Raw genomic sequence first — 21824 nt, forward strand, 5'->3', positions numbered from 1 at the left:
ATTAATAATGATTTCAAAATAAAGTAATAAATAGAGGTTGTGTAACGGAATCTTGAAAATAAGAACTGAAAAAATTAACTGAACCAACTTTGTTAATACTTAAATCTTTTTGTTTTTGCTTTGATTACCACAGTTAAATGGGTAAAAAAATTATCTAGCCCAGGGATAATTGCAATTAGTGTTTGCTTATGAATTATGTTACAATTGATTCATATTTTGTTTCATTCTATTGCAGTTTGTGCAGAAGCATTCAACCCAGATGACGATGATGATGATGATGATGAACCCAGAGTAAGACCTTTACCTGTGATGTCTGTTAATGTGGAATGAGTAAATGGCAATAATTAGGTTACAAATATTAATTTTTATTCATATTGTCCCTTCTGAGACATTTGTAAAAATGTCAATGAAATTTATTGAGAAGGGTCATACTTGGGCAGTCTGTGTATACCTATGATCAGGAGCTACTAGGGCAGTGTTGGGTTTCAGTCTTGTCCTGGGTTTCTTGCATCTGTTCAATGGCACTTTGTTGTATTGTCTACCCAAGTACAGGGAAATTCTTTTTTTTGCATAATATCCAGTGACAATCCTACTATACATTAGCCGTAGTCATACTAAGTATAAGAGTGTAGGAGAGTAGAACACTGTGTCAGTACACAAGTCACCACGTTTTAGGTGCCATCTTGTACCCATTTACTTAAAAAGTTAAAAGTCTTAGTTTGGTCAAAGGCCCGTTGTCTTGGCAGCAGCACTTGGTTGGAGTTGCAGAGGTCGGCATGGTGAGACGGAGTGTCAATGTCCTCCAACACTGCTCTCCCGCTTTGTGCTGCTGCAGGCCGCATCTGTTCCGCACGCTCGGCCACTTGAAACACCACCCGATCTACTTGAGCCCCTGGCTGCTTCAGTGCCTTCAGCAAACCTGCCCGCCGTCTCGACCACTCTGACAGCTCCTCGACATCGACCTGTCAACGCACTGTCCTTTGCCTCTGGCCTTCTCTCAGCCTCCATATCCCAACCCAGAGCACCTCCGAGGCCCTCCAAAGGCACGGGAGGTAAGCCCCAAGCCCACTCAGCGACATCATTATTTTCTGTCCGCTGCCGCCATCTAGAAAGGTTTCTCTATCTCGAGGGCCAATAAATGCAAATGGAAAGCATTCTCGCTTTAAAATCCTGAAGGGAAAAATACTAAACAGTTTTGTTCAGAAATAGGAAGTAGTTTCAGAGACCATTGACTTTGTGGGTAACTTTAATATGTTGCTTTACAAGCTGAAAATAATTGCTACATTGAAAAACATCTGATTACCAATGGGACCCATCACTTCAGTTCAAGATAAAGCTTGACAGACTTAAAAGATCTGGGTTTAATTATCACAATTTGTGGCAAATAATTTCAGCGAACTAGGCGAACAGCGTGCTAATCTTTAATTAATTACTGTGTGCAATTCTATAAGTACCATTAGCTTGATTGATTGCTATTGCTGGAGGGGAGTCAGGCATGCGAGGTGGGGTTGAAGTGATTAATTCAGCATTATGTTCTTATTTTTGTTTTAAAAGTCACGTGAAAACTTTTTAATTAGATAAATTGAGCTGCTCATCTGAGATTTTTAAATAGGTTATTTAATTATCCTGGAAGACTACAATCCTTAAGAGAAACCTTTATGAAACAAATGGAAAAAAAATATCGAGCAGGGATTTATTTCCTGATTTTAGTTTTCTACTTTATATCTGCATTTCTTACATTTATTGGAGAATATATTGTTTGGCATATATTCTGTTGGTTATAGGGTAAAGCTTTGAATGTGAATTAGGCACTGGAGGTTAACGCTTTAAATTTGTTCCCACTCGTAGTTATTACCTGAATAATTATTACTGCTTTAGTGATAGAGGGAGGAGGATGTAATTGATTAGTGGAAGCACTGGTGAGCTAGTTCCAATTATTGTTCTTCAGATTAGACTTCCTGCTGCGGTTCTCAACTCTTTTTTTTAATCGTAGAACTTCCTAGTAATGCAGCAGGGTGGATATAAAAGATGTATGTAATAACATAAAAGGTCAGGGTGTACAAGGTGGAAACAGGCCCTTCAGCGCACATAGTCTGCGCTGATCAGCGATCCCCACACACACTAGGGACAATTTACAATTATACCAAGCCAATTAATCTATAAAACTGTACATCTTTGGGATATGGGAGGAAACTAGAGATCCCGGAGAAAACCCATGCAGGTCATGGGGAGAACGAACAAACTCCGTACAGTCGACACCCGTAGTCAGAATCGAACCCGGGTTTCTGGAGCTGCAAGACAGCAACTTTACCGCTGTGCCACCATGCCTCTGAATGATGCTTCAATTTGGAAACTTCAATGGACATGTAAAAGACATTAGGACAGAGACAACTTTAGACTTCAGTGGTAGCTTAGCCAGCACTAGTTGAAGAAAATTGTAAAATTGTATCAAAATGAAGTTTAATACTTACTTAAGAAAACATTGATCAGACTACTTGACAACTGTGGGACTTGGAATCATAATTATCTCATGGATACATTTTTCAAGATGTTTTAACTGTTGTGATGTATCTAATTTACTGTACAGATGCTGGGAGCTTGGGCATTCGAATACGATTTATATTGAGGTTAAATTCAGATTAATGTGAGGCGTTACATTTTGGAAGTCAAACCAAGGCAGGACCTTCCCAGGGAGCAGTAGGGCCTGTGGAGTGTTGTATAGCTGAATGATCCAGAAGTATAACGCAGTGCCTGAAATTGGTGGCAAAGGTGGATAGGCTGGTGAAGAAGGCTATTGGCACATTGGCCATCATCAGTCAAGGAACTGAGTTTTGAAGTTAAGATGTTATGTTAGTTAAACAAGACCATTGGTGAGACACTACTTGGAGTATTGTACAGTTTTGGTCACCCTTTATTAGGAAAGAAGCCATTAAGCTGGAAAGAGTGCAGTGAAAATTTACAAGGATGTTGCTAGGACTTGAGGACCTTTGCTACAGTAAGAGGATAGGAAGGCTAGAATTTATTTCCTTGGAGTGAAGGCGGCTGAGGAATGGTGTTTTAAAATCATGAGGGGAATAGATAGAGTAAATATTCAAAAGTCCTTGTCCCATGATAAGGGAAGGACTTCTGAGGTGAGAGAGCAGAGATTTAATCGGGGCCTGAGGGACACCATTTTCACACTTAAGTATAGTGGGCTTACGAAAATGCTGTCAGATAAAGTCGTTGAGGCGGGTACCAAAACATTTAAAAGACAATTGAACTGGTACATAAGTAGGAAAGATTGAGAGGGATCTGGGCCAAGTGCAGGCAAATGAGTTTGGAATGGATGGGGAATCTTGGTCGGCAGGGACGAGTTGGGCCAAAGGGTGTATATATTACTAGATTTGTTGTGCCCTGTTCACAAAACAATATCTACTTTCCAGGAAGGAAATTTCTCACGTCAGAAATATTGAAATATAAAATAAATTTATGGACTGATCTTTTCTACAAAAGATACCAGAAAACACTATGAAAAAGGGTCCTGAACCAAAACACCTGGATGGCAAATACAGAATATTGCCAGTAAGAAAGGGACAATAAAATTTGCTTCTACTTTTTATTCCTAGGTTTTGCACAATTCCTTCCGTTCTTGAAATACATTTGGCCCAATCACAATTGATTCCTCGCCTGTTCAATATTCACATAACTACTGAAATCAAAATATTTATAAAGTTCCTGCTAAGGAAGCGCAGATGCATAGTTTAGATTGGTGTCATAGTCGGCACAGATGTTTGTGTGTTGGACTGTTCTGTGTTTGTCTCAGCACTGGTCTCATTCAAAAATGATTTTTATTGTTTGCTTAAGTGATATTTATTTCCATTTAATTACAGAAACTGAATGGCTAAATCCAGATTTATACTGTACATTTACCAGCAAGAAAAATCATGAACCCTAAAAACACTGAATAAAGTAATTGATATTAAACTGCTCAAAGGAAAGATGATGCCAAACTGGACAGGGTGCAGAGAATATTTACACGGATGTTACCAGGACCAGAGGGCCTGAGCTACAGGGAGAGGTTGAGCAGGCTAGAACTTTATTGCTTGGAGTGAAGGAGGATGAGGGGTGATCAAAGGAGGCGTACAAAATCATGAGAAGAATAGATTGGGTAAATGCAGAGTCTTTTGCCCAGAGTTGGGGAATCAAGAACCAGAGAACATAGGTTTAAGGTGAGGGGGGAAAGATTGAATAGGAACATGAGGGGTAACACAAAGGGTGGTGGGTGTATGGAATGAGATACCATATGAGTAGTTAAGGCAGGTACTGTCGCAATGTTTAAGAAACATTTAGACAGGAACATGGATACTATAGGTTTAGAGGGATATGGGCCAAGCATGGGCAGGTGGGACTAATATAGATGGGGCACATAGGTCGATGTGGGCAAGTTGGACCAATTGGCTTGTTTCCATGCTGTCTGACTCTGACTCTATTAAACTGCTTTCTGAGATGTCTTCCTGGTACTTTTACATGTGCACCACTAAATTTAACTTGCTATTCACCTAAAAGTATTACTTATCCTATTCCAGGTGGTTTATCCAAAGTCAGATGATCAGCGAAATAGATTACAGGAAGCCTGTAAGGACATTGTTCTGTTCAAAAGTCTTGACCAGGTAAGATGATCATGATGTATTATGGCTTGCTCTGGGCAATAGTTCAAGCTGTGTGTAATTGTTACTTGTTTATCCAGTTAAAATGTGGAATGTATTTGGGATATTTTGCACATGACATTACTTCTTGGGTTAGCTGACTGTCATGTGCAGATCATGAGCTATGGCACCAGAGCTTGAATTGGGACGGTAACTGAGGCATCCAGCTCTGTGACCAACGAGTCCCCTCCCATGGCCATGGTTTTCACGGAAAAAGAACTAAACGTCATTTTAGTTTTGCTTCATCGAGATTGTAAAGATGTTGTGCTCTTCAAAATATCATTTACTGAAAGGTTTTAGGTTACATTGTTAAAAGGTTCTTTGAAGTTTGGTGCAATATTAAGCAAATAGCAGGCAGATACAGCAAGCATTAAGGTAAGCGAAATGTATTTTAGCTTTAATTGCAGGAGAATTTGAGTAAAAATAATACAGATGTCGTTCTGCAGGATCTCAAGTCAAATTGTGTGCATTGTGATATGCAGTGAGGGAGGATACATTGACAGTCTTTCTTGCAGCAGCATTGCAGGCACACAGACAACACAAACATAAATTATATATAAATAGTGCAAAAAAAACAAGACATTAGTACAAAGTGCAATTAGAAAACAAGTCTATGATGGAACAAGAGGTTGTCCATTATTGTGTTCAGTTAGAGTCCCCGAGTGATACTATGTGGAAACAGGCCCTTTGGCCCAACTTGCCCGCACGGGCAACATATCCCAGCTATACTGATCCCACCTGCCTGCGTTTGGTCCATATCCCTCCAAACCTGTTCTATCCATGTACCTGTCTAACTGTTTCTTAAATGTTGGGATAGTGCCAGCCTCAACGACCTCCTATGGCAGCTTGTTCCATACACCCACCACCCTTTGTGTGAAAAGGTTAGCCCTCCGATTCCTGTTAAATCTTTTCCCCTTCACCTTAAACCTACGGTTAACATATATCCTCTGGTCCTCGATTCACATACTCTGGGCAAGGGACTCTGTGCATCTACCCGATCTATTCCTGTCATGATTTTATACACAACCAAGGGTTGTGCAGGTCGTTTCAAGAACCATATCGTTGTAGGAAATTTCCTGACCCTGATGGTCGGGGCTTCAGGCCCTCCTGCCCGAAGGTGGCAGTGAGAAGAGAACATGGTAGGAGTCTTTGCTGATTGATGCTGCCTTCTTGAGGCAGCCATTTATATAGGGTGATGGACTGGCCTGAATCCACCCCGTCTGCAGCCTCTTGCATTCTTGTGTTGGAAATACCGTACCAGGCCATGATGCAACCATTCAGGATCTTTTCACAATGCATATGTGGAGATTTTAACTTTCCTAATATAGAAAGTTTCCTCAGACAATGTCTAGAGAGCCCAATAAGGGAGAAGTCAAAGCTTGACCAACTCTTCAGAAATAGGGCAGAGCAGGAGTCAGTGAACGAGTTCACTATTGAAAAGGATTTGGGAAAAATAAGGCTTGGACTGATGTGGCATAAAAGGAGAACAGAAGCAAAAGGTAGGAGATAAGAAAAATAAACCTGAAAGCTTTAATGCGAGGAGCATTCATAATAAGGTGGATGAATTGAATGCACAGTTGGCAGTTAAGGAATATGATATACTTGGAATTACGGAGACATGGCTCCAGGGTGACCAAGGCTGGGAGCTAAACATGCAGGGTATTCGATATTCAGGAAGGATAGACAGAAAGGAAGAGGAGGTGGGGTGGCCTTGCTGGTTAAAGAGGAGATTAATGCAATAGCAAGGAGAGACATTAGCTTGGATGCTGTAGAATATTATGGGTAGAACTGCGAAATAGCCAAGGGCAGAAAACGCTTGTTGGAGTTGTATACAGACCACCAAACAGCAGTAGGGAGGTTGGGGATAGCATCAAGCAGGAAATTAGGGTTGCGTGTAGCAAAGGTACAGCAGCTACCATGGGTGACTTTTATCTACATAGAGATTGGGCCAACCAAATTGGTAGCAGCGCTGAGGAGGAGGATTTCCTGGAATGTATACGGGATGGTTTTTTAAATCGATATGTAGAAGAACCGACTAGAGGGCAGACCATCCTAGACTGGGTATTGTGTAATGAGGAAGGATTAGTTAGCGATGTATTGGTGATCATTTTCCAATGTTCTCTCGACGCTGGCTACCCTCCAGTCCACAGGAACTGATCCAATGTAACCCCATTTTTAAAAAAAGGAGGGAAAGAGAAAACAGGGAATTATAGACCAGCTAGCCTTACATCGATAGTGGGGAAGATGCTTGAGTCGATTGTTAAAGATGTTATCGCAGCGCATTTGGAAAGCAGTTGACAGGATCAGTCAAAGTCAGCATGGATTTATGAAGGGGAAATCATGCTTGACTAATCTTCTGGAATTTTTTGAGGATGTAACAAGTAGAATGGATAAGGGAGAGCCAATGGATGTGGTGTATCTGGACTTTCAAAAAACCTTTGACAAGGTCCCACACAAGAGATTAGTGTGCAAAATTAGAGCGCATGATATTGGGGGTAGGGTATTGACATGGATAGAGAACTGGTTGGCAGACAGGAAGCAAAGAGTAGGAATTGACGGGTCCCTTTCAGAATGACAGGCAGTGACTAGTGGGGTGCCACAAGGCTCGGTGCTGGGACTCCAGTTATTTTCAATATATATTAACGATTTAGATGAGGGAATTAAATGTGACATCTCCAAGTTTGCGGATGACACAAAGCTAGGTGGCAGTGTGAGCTGCTATGAGGCTGTAGGGTGACTTGGATAGGTTGGGTAAGATGGCAAATGCATTATAATGTGGGTAAATGTGAGATTATCCACTTTGGTGGCAAGAACAGGAAGGCAGATTATTATCTGAATGGTGTCAGATTAGGAAAAGGGGAGGTGCAACGAGACCTGGGTGTGCTTGTACATCAGTCACTGAAAGTAAGCATGCAGGTACAGCAGGCAGTGAAGAAGGCAAATGACATGTTGGCCGTCATTGTGAGAGGATTTGAGTTTAGGAACAAGGGGGTCCTACTGCAGTTGTACAGGGCCCTGGTGAGACCGCAATTGTGTGTAATTTTGGTCTCCTAATTTGAGGAAAGACATTATTGCTATTGAGGGAGCGGAGAGTAGATTCACCAGGTTAATTCCCGGGATGGCGGGACTGACATATAATGAACGAATGGGTCGACTGGACTTGTATTCACTGGAATTTAGAAGGATGAGAGGGGATCTTATAGAAACATATAAAATTCTTAAAGGATTGGACAGGCTAGATGCAGGAAAAATGTTCCGATGTTGGGGGAGTCCCGAACCAGGGACTGAGATGAAAACTCTTTGACCCAGAGAGTTGTGAATCTGGAATTCTCTGCCATAGAAGGCAGTGGAGGCCAATGGATGTTTTCAAGAGAGTGTTAGATCTAGCTCGTAGGGATAAAGTAATCAAGGGATATGGGGAAAAAGCAGGAATGGGGTACTGATTTTAGATGATCAGCCATGATCATATTGAATGGCGGTGCTGGCTTGAAGGGCCAAATGGCTTACTCCTGCACCTAATTTTTCCATGTTTCTATGGGACCATTGCAAAGGAGGGAGTAATGAGCAACAACTCGGTGGTTGGCAGTTTAGAATCATAGTCATGGAGCATGAAAATATACTGTTCGGCCCAACACATCCATGCTGATCAATGCGCAACAATCCATATTAATCGCTTCTTCCAGCACTAGGCCCCGAGCCTTCTGTGCCCAAACAATTCAAGTACCACTATAAAATCCTTTTTTAAATGCTGTCAGATGCAACTGTGGATATGGGGATACAATGCTGCAGGTTTGGTTAGAAAGGAGAGCAACTTAATTTGAGGTGTCATAGTCATGAATGCAGAAAAAAAATAGTGATGAAGGTACATGTTACCAGGAAGAAAGTGCTATTGGCAATTGAAATTTGAAGTTCAAAACTTTTTTCATTTTCAACGAGAACGCAAAATGATTGCACAATCTCTTTCATTTTGGCTGAGGAGACTAGAATCAGTGGTTCATAAGATCATAAGTGATAGGAGAAGAATTAGGCCATTTGGTCCATCGTCTGCCATTCAAACATGCCTGATCTATCTCTCCCTCCTAAACCCATTCTCCTGCCTTCTCTCCATAACCTCTGACACCGTACTAATCAAAAATCTATCTATCTCTGCCTTAAATATATCCACTAATTTTGCCTCCACAACCTTCTGCGGCGAATAATTCCACCGATTCACCACTCTCTGACGAAATAAATTCCTCCTCATCTCCTTCCTAAATGAATGTCCTTTGATTCTGAGGCCATGACCTAGTCCTAGACTCTCTCACTAGTGGAAATATCCTCTCCACATCCACTCTATCCAGGCCTTGAATAGAGTCCAATGTTTATAACCAATGTTTATCGGATGCACCTTTCATCTTCTGCAGTTTATTTGCAAATTAGCAAAGGCATGCTGTCAGATTGACAATCTCACCAATACTCCCAGAATCCAATAGCATTACTAATAGCAGTAATCCAGAGTCCCATTTGTTCCCAATGAGTTTGTTGGCTTGTTGTTTTCCCCACACAGAATAATTTGACCCAATAATTTAGCTTAAATCAATTCTAAGTTTGATAAAATGCTATCCCTGCAGCTAAACATTGCAAATGTGCATCAAGGCACAAGCTGAGGATAATTGCTAAATAAAGTGTAGGTTAAATTCATGCCTGAAGCAGGTAATTTAGTTAAAACTTTAGCCTAGACTCAAAACAGCACCTTGTCTTTTGATGAGACATGCTACAAATTTCAGGATTCAACATTGAATTCAACAGTTTCCATTTTGTTTCATAACGAGCCAGTTCTGACAAAAATCATGAACCTGCTTTTTCTCCCTACACATATGCTGCCCAACCTTTCTTTTTTATTTCAGATTTCCAGCAAATGCTCTGTTTTGTGTATCTCAGGTTTACACTGTGTCTTTTTGCTCTCGATCAGCTTCTGTTTAAATGTTCGTCAGCCTGATTTGACTCAACTAACAAATCTTCACAGCACTCTCTGAACTGGCGTCACCACTACATGTTATTCAATTTCACAGATATTGCAGATGTTCTCGCTCTCTCTGCAACTTGAAATTTATTGGATTTTAACTTTTCCATTTCTGATAAAGGCTCTAACCTGAAGCATTAACTGTTTCTCTCTCGGAGCTTCTGCCCAACTGTTCTTTCCGCTTTTGCTGATTTATTTACATTTCGTTTTTATTTCAGATTTCCAATCTGCAGTCATTTCATTTTCAATGTAATTCATTTGTTCTTTTGAGAAGCTGTTTTAACTGTATGTTCATTTTCCATTTAGTCAAATTGTTCATGGCTTAACCTTCAGATGGCCTTATCAGGCTGCATTGTCATTACTTTGAGCTAAACCGTAGCAGTTATAGATGAAGGGCAATGGTAATCCTATTATTGTAATCCTCCTTAATTACTTTTGAAGCTTTGGCATTTCTCTTGTTCAGTACAGGACTAGGTGTTCAAGAAAAGTTGAATGTAGGTCTAATAATTATCTTGCACAGAGCATATTAAGGTAATCATAATACAAAGCCAAGGCTACACTTTCGTAGTCTGCACTTGGACGTGATGGATTAACTTTGCATTTCTGACAAAACCAAATTGACTGCATCAACTCTACTTTTGGCTTTGGTTTGAGATGATTTGTGCATTGCTTATTTGTAATTTGCAGCCTTTCACAATTGTGACAGCTTGAGCAAAACCACAAACCTGTGTAGGAGCAGTGGTTAACCTTGTAAGCTCTGCTGTCATCAAGATAGATGGGGATGTGGTGATGCGCTGAGGTGGAATTTTGTTTGCCTGTTCAAAATAGGCGTAAAATGCCTTGTATTTTAAGATTCTCACACTGAGCCTTTCCTCTACTTGACTGTAACCAACTACGGTCTTGTCAGATAGCAGGATTAACTAAGATTCTGCTAGCCCTAAGAGCTTTATCTAACTCTCTTTTGAGATAGCCTGAACAATTGTTTTATAGGAGGAGTTCTGACAAAAGTCAATTTCCACAAAGCTTCTGATGAGTTTGTGCTTACTGTCATGATTCAGTGGTTACATGCTGTGCTCATCTTCCTGATGTCAATGTCATTTTTGCGGAGGGAAAATGTTTCTGTTTTTTGAAGGAGGATGAGGCATGAAGACAGCTTTGGCATCGGGATATGGGTGAGGTAGAGTGCTAGATCAGCAATTAGTTAAATCGCAGAAAGCAGAGTGGGTATAAATGGGTCACTTTTAGATCAGTCAGGTGTGAGTGGCCAGGTGGTGACTTGAAGGACAATTGAGTGTAATATTGGCAAATTTGCCCGTGACATAGAGGGCTAGGAAAGCAAGTTGCATGGAGAAGCCAAAGAATCCGCAAAGGGATATCAATTTTAAAATTATTAGATATTAAGAGATTCATGAATTATGAGGTTAGTGCAGAAGGACAAGAGCAGGAAATATACCAGACCCGAGTGAAATGATAGCTGTCGATTTGTTGAATGGAGAAATATGCAGCTGTGCTGAATGGTCTGCTGCTAGTTCTTAATTTACTTGATCTTGAATTTAAAGTTGGCTTCTTTCTTCCAAACTTGTCGGGATCAGGCATGGGAAAATTAGTGAAGGTCAGAGGCACAGAAGTACCCGACCATGTGTGTGGTCTCAGATACTCTTTCATGAATCATTGTTGCCAAGTGAGGTTGGTGATGCTGCTAAGAAGCTATGGGATTATAATTGTTTTATTTCTGAAATTAAACTAAATGTGTCAGCAAAACTATCGAAAACAATTAGAAATTCTGCTAAGTAAACCATATGTAAGCTTACAACAATCTCCTTTTCATTCTGCTTCCAGGATTTTCTGGGGGGTTTTCTCATGCAAGAGCCTGTCATTGCCTTAAAAGTGTCAAATGTCCACAGATCAATTCAGTGCAATCATACAAAGTACTTGGAAAAACAGTCGGACAAAATGTTTGTCAGTTGGTTTCAGCTGCGAGGAAGAGAAGAATATTGCATTGTTTCCTCAGTGGAGAAATAAGATTTCTGCTATGAATTGACTAGAAATTTCACAGGAGCTAGTAAGATAATTGTGTTGGTCAACACATGAGATTATCAGTAATTACACTTTATTCGTGGAGGATGCTGTTGTCATGCATTATTGAGAATATTTATGTAAGCTAATTGTTTCAGTTAGTTATTGCAGTTAGGAACTCGAAGAAAAGGTTAATTTTATGTGGAATCTCACATCATATCCTTTTAATTATTGATTTATCTAACTTCAAGTAACCGTTGCATTCCATCCCTCCCCCACCCAATTCGTACCGGATTCAAAGTTGTCTTGTTGAGTCTCATTGTCTGTACTCGTTCTCACCTAGCACACACCTAACAATGGCCTGTTTCCTTTATCAGAGTTACTTTTTTGCGTATCTTTCATTCATTTGTTCTATATCTCTCTACATCATCATCTATATCCCTCGTTTCCCTTTCCCCTTACCCTCAGTCTGAACAAGGGTGTCGACCCAAAATGTCATGTATTCCTTTTCTCCAAAGTTGCTGTCTGACCCGCTGAGTTAATCCAGCTTTTTGTGTCTATTTTTGGTTTAAACCAGCATTTGCAGTTCCTTCCTATACTTTTAATTAATTAATTCCTTTAATTCCATGTGCCTTTTTAAAATTATTAATTGATTCCTGAACTATGTCGACCCAAAATGTCACCTATTCCATTTCTCCAGAGATGCTACTTGACCCTCTGAATTACTCCAGCAGTTGGTGTCTATCTTCCTGGTAATTATCTTGGTTTAAATTTGTGTATGAGGAATTGAAGTGCTGTAGGTTGCAAATCAAATTTAAGCAAAGAGCTAAATTGCAAAGCTTTCTCTTTGATCCTCGGGGTGCTGAATTTGTTTTTCATCGGTTGCTTTATAAAACAGATTTATTTTTTTTATCTCTACACCATTTTAGAAAACATACCTAGCCCTCTTCCCCACCCCCTCCAAACCTTTCCCTCATGATTTTCAGGAAATTTTCACTGTTAATGATGGCACCTCACCTGTGCTTGCATCAGGGTAAACAACTTGAAATGTCATCACAACACAAATTGCATGTTTTCATTTGAATATCAATATTGGATCAGAATTAAGAAATAGCAAGATGACAGAGTTAGCAATAAAAACACGATGTATAAAAATTGTGCATGGTTCTTGAATTTTCTGTTTTATTACATGTGACTGGGGGCTAGTTGATTGGCTATCCCTGCACTTTGCTGGGGGAGGGGGGGATTTGATACTGTTAGAATGTTGTCTGGATAAATGTACATGACTGGTAGTATGAATAAAATCAGATTTGTTTTCATTGTTTTTTGTGGTTGAAATAGGTGACCTTCCAAACAGGAAGCTGGTTGGTTTTATGGAAATTGAAAATTTACCAAAGCTAAATTAGTCATGCAGCTATTAATCAGTTCTTGTGACTGTTCAGTATACTTATAACCGTCAGAAATACAACCCAATTTTTATTTTGTACGAAATGTGTTCTTCTGTTGTGTCTTGTTACCAAGCTGCACTTGGAAAATTATGACTGAGTGCTTAAAGTTATCTTCCATTTTTTTCAAAGAAAATCTAGGACTTGTTAAATCCATGGGAGCCTTTTTGTCATTGTTTAAATTCAACTATCAAGTGACATTTTAAAATCAACAATGTGGCTATTTCAATTTTCACAAATATTAGCCATCTCCCAACATTTTTTCCTGCATCTAGCTTGTCTAGTCCTTTTATGATTTTATATGTCTCTATAAGATCCCCTCTCATCCTTCCAAACTTCAGTGAATACAAGCCCAGTTTTTCCAATCTTTCCTCATACGACAGTCCCTCCATCCCAGGGATTAACCTTGTTAACCTATGCTGCATTACCTCAATAGCAAGAACGTCCTTCCTCAAATTAGGAGACCAGAACTGCACACAATACTCCAGATGTGGTCTCACCAGGGCCCTATACAACTGCAGAAGGACTTATTTGCTCCTGTACTCAAATCCTCTCGTTATGAAGGCCAACATGCCATTAACTTTCTTCACTGCATGCTGTACCTGCACGTTTACTTTCAGTGACTGGTGTACAAGGACACCAAGTTCTCCTTGCACTTCTTTACCTAATCTGACACCATTGAGATAATAATCTGCCTCCTTATTTTTGCCGCCAAAGTGGATAACCTCACATTTATCTAAATTATTCTGCACCTGCCATGCATCTGCCCACTCACGCAACCTGTCCAAGTCACCCTGCAACCTCCTAACATCCTCTTCGCAGTTCACACTGTCACCCAGCTTTGTGTCATCCGCAAACTTGCGAGTGTTCATTCTAATTCCATCATCCAAATCATTAATATATATTGTAAATAGTTGCGGCCCCAGCACCAAGCCTTGCGGCACTCCACTCTCCATTGCCTGCCATTCTGAAAATAACCCGTTTATTCCTACTCTTTGCTTCCTGTCTGCCAACCAATTCTCCATCCATGTCAATACCCTACCCCCAATACCATGTGCTCTAATTGTGCTCGCCAACTTCCCTTGTGGTACCTTATCAAAGGCTTTCTGAAAGTCTAGATACACCACATCAACTCCTTCATCCATTTTACTTGTCACATCCTCAAAAAATTCCCGAAGATTAGTCAAGCAGGATTTCCCCTTCATAAATCCATGCTGACTTGGACCAATCCTTTTACAGCTATCCAAATGCGCCTTTATTACCTCTTCAATAATTGACTCCAGCATCTTCCCCACCACCGATGTCAGGCTACCTGGTCTATAATTCCCCTAGACCAGTTTGGCTTGTTGCTATCCAAAATTCAGATGTTGGAACTGTTGCTCAAGTTTCGGCATCTGGAGTTTCTTGTCACCATGAAATTTCCATCACCTGATAAACTATCTTTAAAGAAACAACTAAAAACTGTTGTTTGTCATATCAGTGTCTGATGCATGTCAATTAGCAAACTTGTATAACCACTGTTATGCATTTTTGGAATAGGACCTTAAGTGCAACAGGTGTAGATCATTTGTTTAGTCTCTGGAGCCTACTCTGCCATTCATGTGCATCATGGCTGATCTGACAAAATTAAGTTCACTTTTTTGTTCTTTCCCCAAAATCTTAATTCTTTACCGTAAACGGAAGGACTCTGCCTCGTTCAACCTTTGTGGCAAGGATTTCCAAAAACGCTACCTCTTGAGAGCCATTAAAACCCCAAGTAGAGATAAGCATTGTTTACTGTTGGTGTTCCAGTTTGGAAAGCACTGTCTGAAAGGGTGGTGACAGTATGTTCAGTTATAATTTGCACAAGGATAGTGGATGTAGAAAACTTGCAATGTTATAGGCTCTGCTGCTTCCAAGATGACGTCCAACCCAGGCCACTATTTATGTGCTCGTCACAAAAGAAGAACTGTAATCGCACAATGCATTCACTCCACTCTTTTAAATTGTTACTACTACAGCAACATTTCTTACTTCAACTATGATCTTCTTAAAATCCTCTCAGATCTGTCACCATCCTACCAGAACTAGAGAGCAGTCCTTTTTTAGATTTAGAGATACAGCGCAGAAACAGGCCCTTCGGCCCACTGGGTCCGCGCCGCCCAGAGATCCCCGCACACTAACACTATCCTACACCCACTAGGGCCAATTTTTACATTTGCCCAGCCAATTAACTTACATACCTGTACGTCTTTGGAGTGTGGGAGGAAACCGAAGATCTCGGAGAAAACCCACGCAGGTCACGGGGAGAACGTACAAACTCCGTACAGACGGCGCCCGTAGTCAGGATCAAACCTGAGTCTCCGCCGCTGCATTCGCTGTAAGGCAGCAACTCCATCGCTGCGCCACCGTGCCGCCTGTCCTGAACTATATCTTCCTCATTGGTGACCCTAGACTTTCTTTGATCGGACTTTACTAGCTTTATCTTACACTAAAAGTTATTCTCTTATCATGTATCTGTACACTGTGAATGGCTCGATTATAATCATGTGTTGTCTTTCCACTGGCTGGTTAGCAAGCAACAAAAGCTTTCCACTGGCTGGTTAGCAAGCAACAAAAGCCTCGGTACATGTGATAATAAACTGAACTGAAAAGTCTGTGGGACTCTGAAAGAGCTGGCGTGCACATGTTGAACTGATTGCATTCTTGTAAAGGGCTTGTAAAAATTGTATAATTAACATGACTCACTTCATGGAATGTTGTGCCAAAAATGCTGTTGAAAAGTCTAAAGTTACAATCAAATCACAAAGATTTTGATTGTGTCGGAAGGAACTGCAGATGCTGGTTTAAACCGAAGTTGGACACAAAACGCTGGAATAACTCAGCGGGTCAGACGGCATCTCAGGAGAAAAGGAATAGGTGACATTTTGGGTCGAGACCCTTCTTCAGACTGGAGAAGGATCTGAAGAAGGGTCTCGACCCAAAAAGTTACCTATTCCTTTTCTCCAGAGATGCTGCTGACCCGCTGAGTTACTCCAGCTTTTGGTGTGTATCTTCAAGAAATTGATTGTGCTCTTTCTTTTGTGAGGTGACAGAAATCTTGCTGCCTTTAGTATGAAAACCCTTGCATCTCAATGATCCAGGGTCTCCCCAGGTTACAAATGACCTGATTTACGGAAATCTGTTTTTAAAAAATAAAGCACTTTTCAAGCTCCTAATACTGTCTTTGATGGAGACACTTGCAGAAACGGGAATATTTGAGGAGATATTTGAAGTGTTTCTTTCAGTGAGCAATTGTAGCTTAACTGTCCTTAAGAAGCTTCTCTCCATTCTAGGCGGAGCAGATTGGGTACTTGTGCATTTGGGTCATAGATGGTCTTGACAGCACCTGAAGAATCTTAGCAAAAGATTGTGGTAGATGGGAAGGCTGCAAATCTATCAGGAACCAGGAGTGAAAGACTGACAATCTAACAAGGAAGTAGAAAGTTGATTTTGATAGTGTGCCGGTAAGTAAAATCAAACAACAAGAGCTTTGCATGTATAAAAAGGGAGAGGGTGGCTAGATAAATGTGAGATCTCTGGAGGGTGAGACTGGCGGAGGAGTAACAGGAAAAAAAAACCTGATAACTCATTTATATCGCTATTTGCCATCAGTCTTCACATTGAGGGACACTACAAATGCATGGATAATAGATGTGCTAGCTATGAATAGAGTCGAAGAATTTGTAACCATCTCTATCACAAGGTAGTCTGTTGGAAAAACAAAGGGATTAAAGGCTGTCAAGTCACCAGGATCCAGTGGCCTGCATACAACATTTTAAGGGAAGTGACTGCAGAGAAGGGATCGACCTTTTTCAAAACCAGCCAAGATCTAAGAGGGTACTGATATATAGAATGCTGCAAATTTGACCTGATTCTCATCAAAGATGTTCGAGAAGGGAGGGAGTCAAATAACATGAAATCTAAATTCAAGGAAGAAATAGCCAGTCATAAAAAATGCTAAATGCAATAAAACCAAGTCATTGTGGTATTACGTAAGAAATTTGATAAATTGAATCGAATCGATGTAACCGAGTCCATAGAAGGGAACCAATAAATCTGGTATATTTTGATTTCCAGATACTTTTGAGGAGGTACCACGTATAAAAAACTGGTGCAGAGGATAGGTGCTCACTGTACTGGGAGAAGTGTTTTTACGTGAATTGAAGACCGTTTATCACATAGTTTGCAGTGAGTCAGAATAAATGGATCTTTTATTTACAGACTGGAAAGACTCATGGAATGCTCCAAAGCTCAGGCCACGTCTTCTATTATTTTATCATATCATCATCATATCATATATATACAGCCGGAAACAGGCCTTTTCGGCCCACCAAGTCCGTGCCGCCCAGCGATCCCCGCACATTAACACTATCCTACACCCACTAGGGACAATTTTTACATTTACCCAGCCAATTAACCTACATACCTGTACGTCTTTGGAGTGTGGGAGGAAACCGAAGATCTCGGAGAAAACCCACGCAGGTCACGGGGAGAACGTACAAACTCCTTACAGTGCAGCACCCGTAGTCAGGATCGAACCTGAGTCTCCGGCGCTGCATTCGCTGTAAAGCAGCAACTCTACCGCTGCGCCAGAGTGAGCAGAGTGTAACATATCCAAGCTTGCTGATAATATAAAAATTAATGGGAGAGCATATTTGATGAGAATATTTGGCGGCACGGTAGCGCAGCGGTAGAGTTGCTGCTTTACAGCGAATGCAGCGCCGGAGACTCAGGTTCGATCCTGACTACGGGTGTTGCACTGTAAGGAGTTTGTACGTTCTCCCCGTGACCTGCGTGGGTTTTCTCCGAGATCTTCGGTTTCCTCCCACACTCCAAAGACGTACAGGTATGTAGGTTAATTGGCTGGGTAAATGTAAAAATTGTCCCTAGTGGGTGTAGGATAGTGTTAATGTGCGGGGATCACTGGGCGGCACGGACTTGGAGGGCCGAAAAGGCCTGTTTCCGGCTGTATATATATGATATGATATGATAATATCCTGATTGAGTGCGTGAAAACTTTGGAAGTGGACTGTAATGTGGGGAAATGCTGAGATCATGCACTTGGTTAGTTTTGAACCACATTTCTCATCTCTGCTGCCACATCCTTTAAAATGGTTGGATGCCGGCTACTGGGTCCTTGGGACTTCTTTGCCTTTCATCCCTTTGTTTTCCAACAAGGAGGAATCAAAAGGTAGTTATCAAAATGGTGAGACTGCAAATGAGTGGACTACAGGGAGATCAAGGTGCTCTTTTATATCAAGCACAGCTAATAAACAGGTGGAACAAATAATTAAGCAATTAAAGAGCACAGCAATCTTCATTGCTAAAGTTTGAAATTTAAAAATAGAGAAGTGTTGTTTCAATTGTGAGGGGTGTTAGTGAGGTATATACTCTCATTGGAGAAGTCCACATGTGTTTCAGTGGGCTCATTCCTTGGATGAGAGTATTATCCTATCATGAATAGCTCAAAGTTGATCTGTAAAGTTTAGAAGAAGGGGTGATATTAAAATGTATAAGATCCAAGAGTGTATGTTTGGGTAGGTGATGTGTTTCTATGAGTGGGAGAATCCAAAATGAGGAGGAAGAGTTATGACTCATTAGCTAGAGTCTGGTTGTCCTGTTCTCTTTCCACCAATGATAGATTTTTGGTTCACAAGGTATTTTTGTTGGATGCTTCTGATGCCTGCAGAACTGCTTTCTGTCTTTGAGTTGTGGAGGTTCTTTTGTTCCAAGAAAATGCAGTTTTTATGATTTGTTACCTTATGATCTCTTGGTCATTGTCATCAGTCTATTTTCTGGTGGAGAAACTGATTATTGTCACAGCTTCTAACTGTGGTAAGTTTAAGAGGGAAACAGATTCTATGTTGTTGTGGCTGTTTGAACAGAGCTTACTTTGCAAGGGTGTTTGAGCCTATGATATTTTTCTGTGGGAACATTTCTGTTGTTCTTGCCGTTTTGGCCCAGGTTAATGGAGATGACAGCTGATTAGATCCTGAGGAATTCATGATTTTCTGGCATGGCACAGTTAGTCTGGATGTACTGGTGTTCCCTTGCTTGACTAGAGACATAATCTTGCAGTAGGCAGTGACTGGATTGATGGTGTGGATATCAGATCTTAGACTTATCATGATCACAATTCTGATGCTAGAAAAGTAATAGCATTTTCGAAGCATTTTGTCAGGAGCATGACTCCAATGGGTTTAGGTTTGCCTAGTCTTTCCTTGCCCATCACAGCTTTGAACATGTTTTCATTTTTTCCAAGTGGTCTCTGTATTTGATACGTTTAAGTATAAAAAAGATCTAGTGCACAGTGTTTTAGTGCACATGAATTTGTGTGCACATGCGGGGGGGGGGGGGGGGTGGAACCATATGCGGTCATGGGGAGAATGTACAAACTCCTTACAGACAGCACCTGTAGTCAGAATTGGACCTGGGTCTCTGACATTGTAAGACAGCAACTCTACCGCTGCGCCACCGTGCTGTGCTGATTTTTAAAAAAAGATTTAATCTGCTGTTAATCTGAATTTGTTTTGATAGACGACGGAAATATTTTGATGAATTTTTGCCTTAGATGCAAATAAATTTCCAAATTAGCACATTTGCTTTTCACTTTATGGCAAGGATGCTTTGTGCTAGATTGGGTCGGTGGGAACAGCTCTTTTACATTTGTGCCAGCTAAAATTAGTTCCATTAATTTTGCACATTTGTTGGTTTACTTGGAATTGGGAAAAGGGGAAGTCATAGAATCATACGCAGCTATGTGTCTATTTCATTTACAAATTATTGGGAAAATTGGTCACTTGAACCAGCTGCTCCATGTTGGGGAAATGAGCAATTGAGTCACCCTATACTGGTGACCAACTTGAAGATCGTTGGCTTGCAAAGCCATGGAAAGTTGCATTGTTGAGATTTCCTTATATAATTGAGATGGGCACTGTAGCAATCTTGCTATGCTTGTATCTGAGACGGGTAGATCCATAGTCTAATGGATACATGCAGAACAATGACAAGTTAATAGCAAGTTTAAAATTTTTATTTCACTGTTATATTAGGTGTTTTCTTGAGTGTAGAAGTCTTGTGATGAAGTATGGCAAGAACTTTGGCCTTCTCAACTGGTTGTGTTCTCGGCTTGGGATGTTGGCTTGAGAGAGGATATTAAAATTGGCTTATCTATCCAGCCATTGGATTTGCAGGTTTATAGAGTTCAAGAGCTTCTGGGGTTGCTTTATTATCTCGTCAAATCAGTCTTAGAATTTTATGAGAGAGAAATTCAGGAACCCTGACAATCTTAGTGTAATTCCTGAAGTAGAATATGCATGGCTGCAGGAAATGAAGCTATGTTGCTTATTAATATCCTCCAGTGAAGGCTTCTGTTAGATAGCACAAATGATGACAGGTATTTGGTGGGTTTGATGATGGATTAGTAGGCATGATTTTTGTGTTAACGGTGTTCCAACATATTCTGAGTGCTAATGTTACTTGACATTTGCCACGGGCAGAAATCGTTTCTCTACGGAAACTGTTGCCTTTGATTTGATCAGCTGAAATGCAAAGAATGCAACTTCCAATTTGGGGAATAAAAGCAATTTTCTTGAGCATTTTTGGATCTGTTAAAAATTTGCTGTTTTCATGGTGCAGGATTGCATTAAATGTAAATAAGGAAACTTTTGTTTATCAGACGATCTGCGCATTTGACATAAATGCAGCGACCCACTTGCGCTCAAGAGGTGGTAAAACATATTTGGCTGTTAGTTATGCATACCAGAACTAAAATTGTTTTTGTTAATTTTGTGTTCTAATTCATCAGTGGACTGTTTAAAATAGAATACGAGCAGTTATTTGAACTTTGTAATTTTCTGAAAGCACAATTTTTGAAATTCAATTTCAAGTTTGTTTCCATATGTGGAAAAAGGAAAAAATCTCAAACCTCTTGTGTTGTCAGAGAAACTGAGAGTAAATGCCAGGAAACTAATATTTGTTCTCCTGAAAATGTACTAATATGGTTGGTTAATTTGTTTCAACAGTACTGGCTGAAAGAGGTAGAAACCCTAACCTTTCAAGTCTGGCTTAAATTGAAGTGAAAACAAGGTGTTTAAAGATAAATGATATTTGCTAAATGCACAATGTTCTTTTTTCTAAAATCTTACTTGGGTTATTAAACAGGGTTACTGGGAGAGAAGAAGCAGGTCTCAAAGGGGTTCTTAATTCATCTTCACTCTTTCAGGACATTTCAATGTGATTTGTGATTTTCATTTAATTGTCCCTTTCGCTTCCCATTTAGAATGCGTAAAAATGTCTCGTACATACTACGGTTGCAGCTTAGGGAAATGGTTGCCAATTTGCTCGTGGCAATCCCACAAAGATTAATGTGGTAATAATCAAATCATTTGCTTTTTAGTGATCTTGATTTAGTGATGAATGTTGTCCAGGAGTTGGGGGTAATTCTCCTGTTCCTTGAAGATGGTGGAAGGGGAGGTCAAGTTGTCTTGGAGTGCTTTCTTATTTAACCACAGATCCATCCTTTGTTGTGTATCTTTCCAGAGCTCTCTGTTTTCCTTGTTTTTGATTTACTTCATTTTAACGTGACACTTAACTTTAACCTGCTCAACAAACTGTGGCAGGAAGTGAGTCTTTTACAATTACTGAGTCTCAATG

The 21824-nt window shown here is 40.4% G+C and overlaps 1 protein-coding gene across 1 annotated transcript in view; it reads left to right on the forward strand.

Moving 5' to 3' along the window:
- The window catches only part of prkar2aa (protein kinase, cAMP-dependent, regulatory, type II, alpha A), a 150928-nt gene that overhangs the window by 71631 nt on the left and 57473 nt on the right, over nt 1-21824 (forward strand). The window contains exons 3-4 of the mRNA XM_078414225.1: nt 236-291; nt 4566-4649. Of these exons, the coding sequence (XP_078270351.1) occupies nt 236-291; nt 4566-4649 (140 nt within the window). The remainder of the gene's footprint in view (nt 1-235; nt 292-4565; nt 4650-21824) is intronic.

Source organism: Rhinoraja longicauda, chromosome 17 (genome assembly GCF_053455715.1).
Source record: "Rhinoraja longicauda isolate Sanriku21f chromosome 17, sRhiLon1.1, whole genome shotgun sequence".
NCBI lineage: Eukaryota > Metazoa > Chordata > Chondrichthyes > Rajiformes > Arhynchobatidae > Rhinoraja > Rhinoraja longicauda.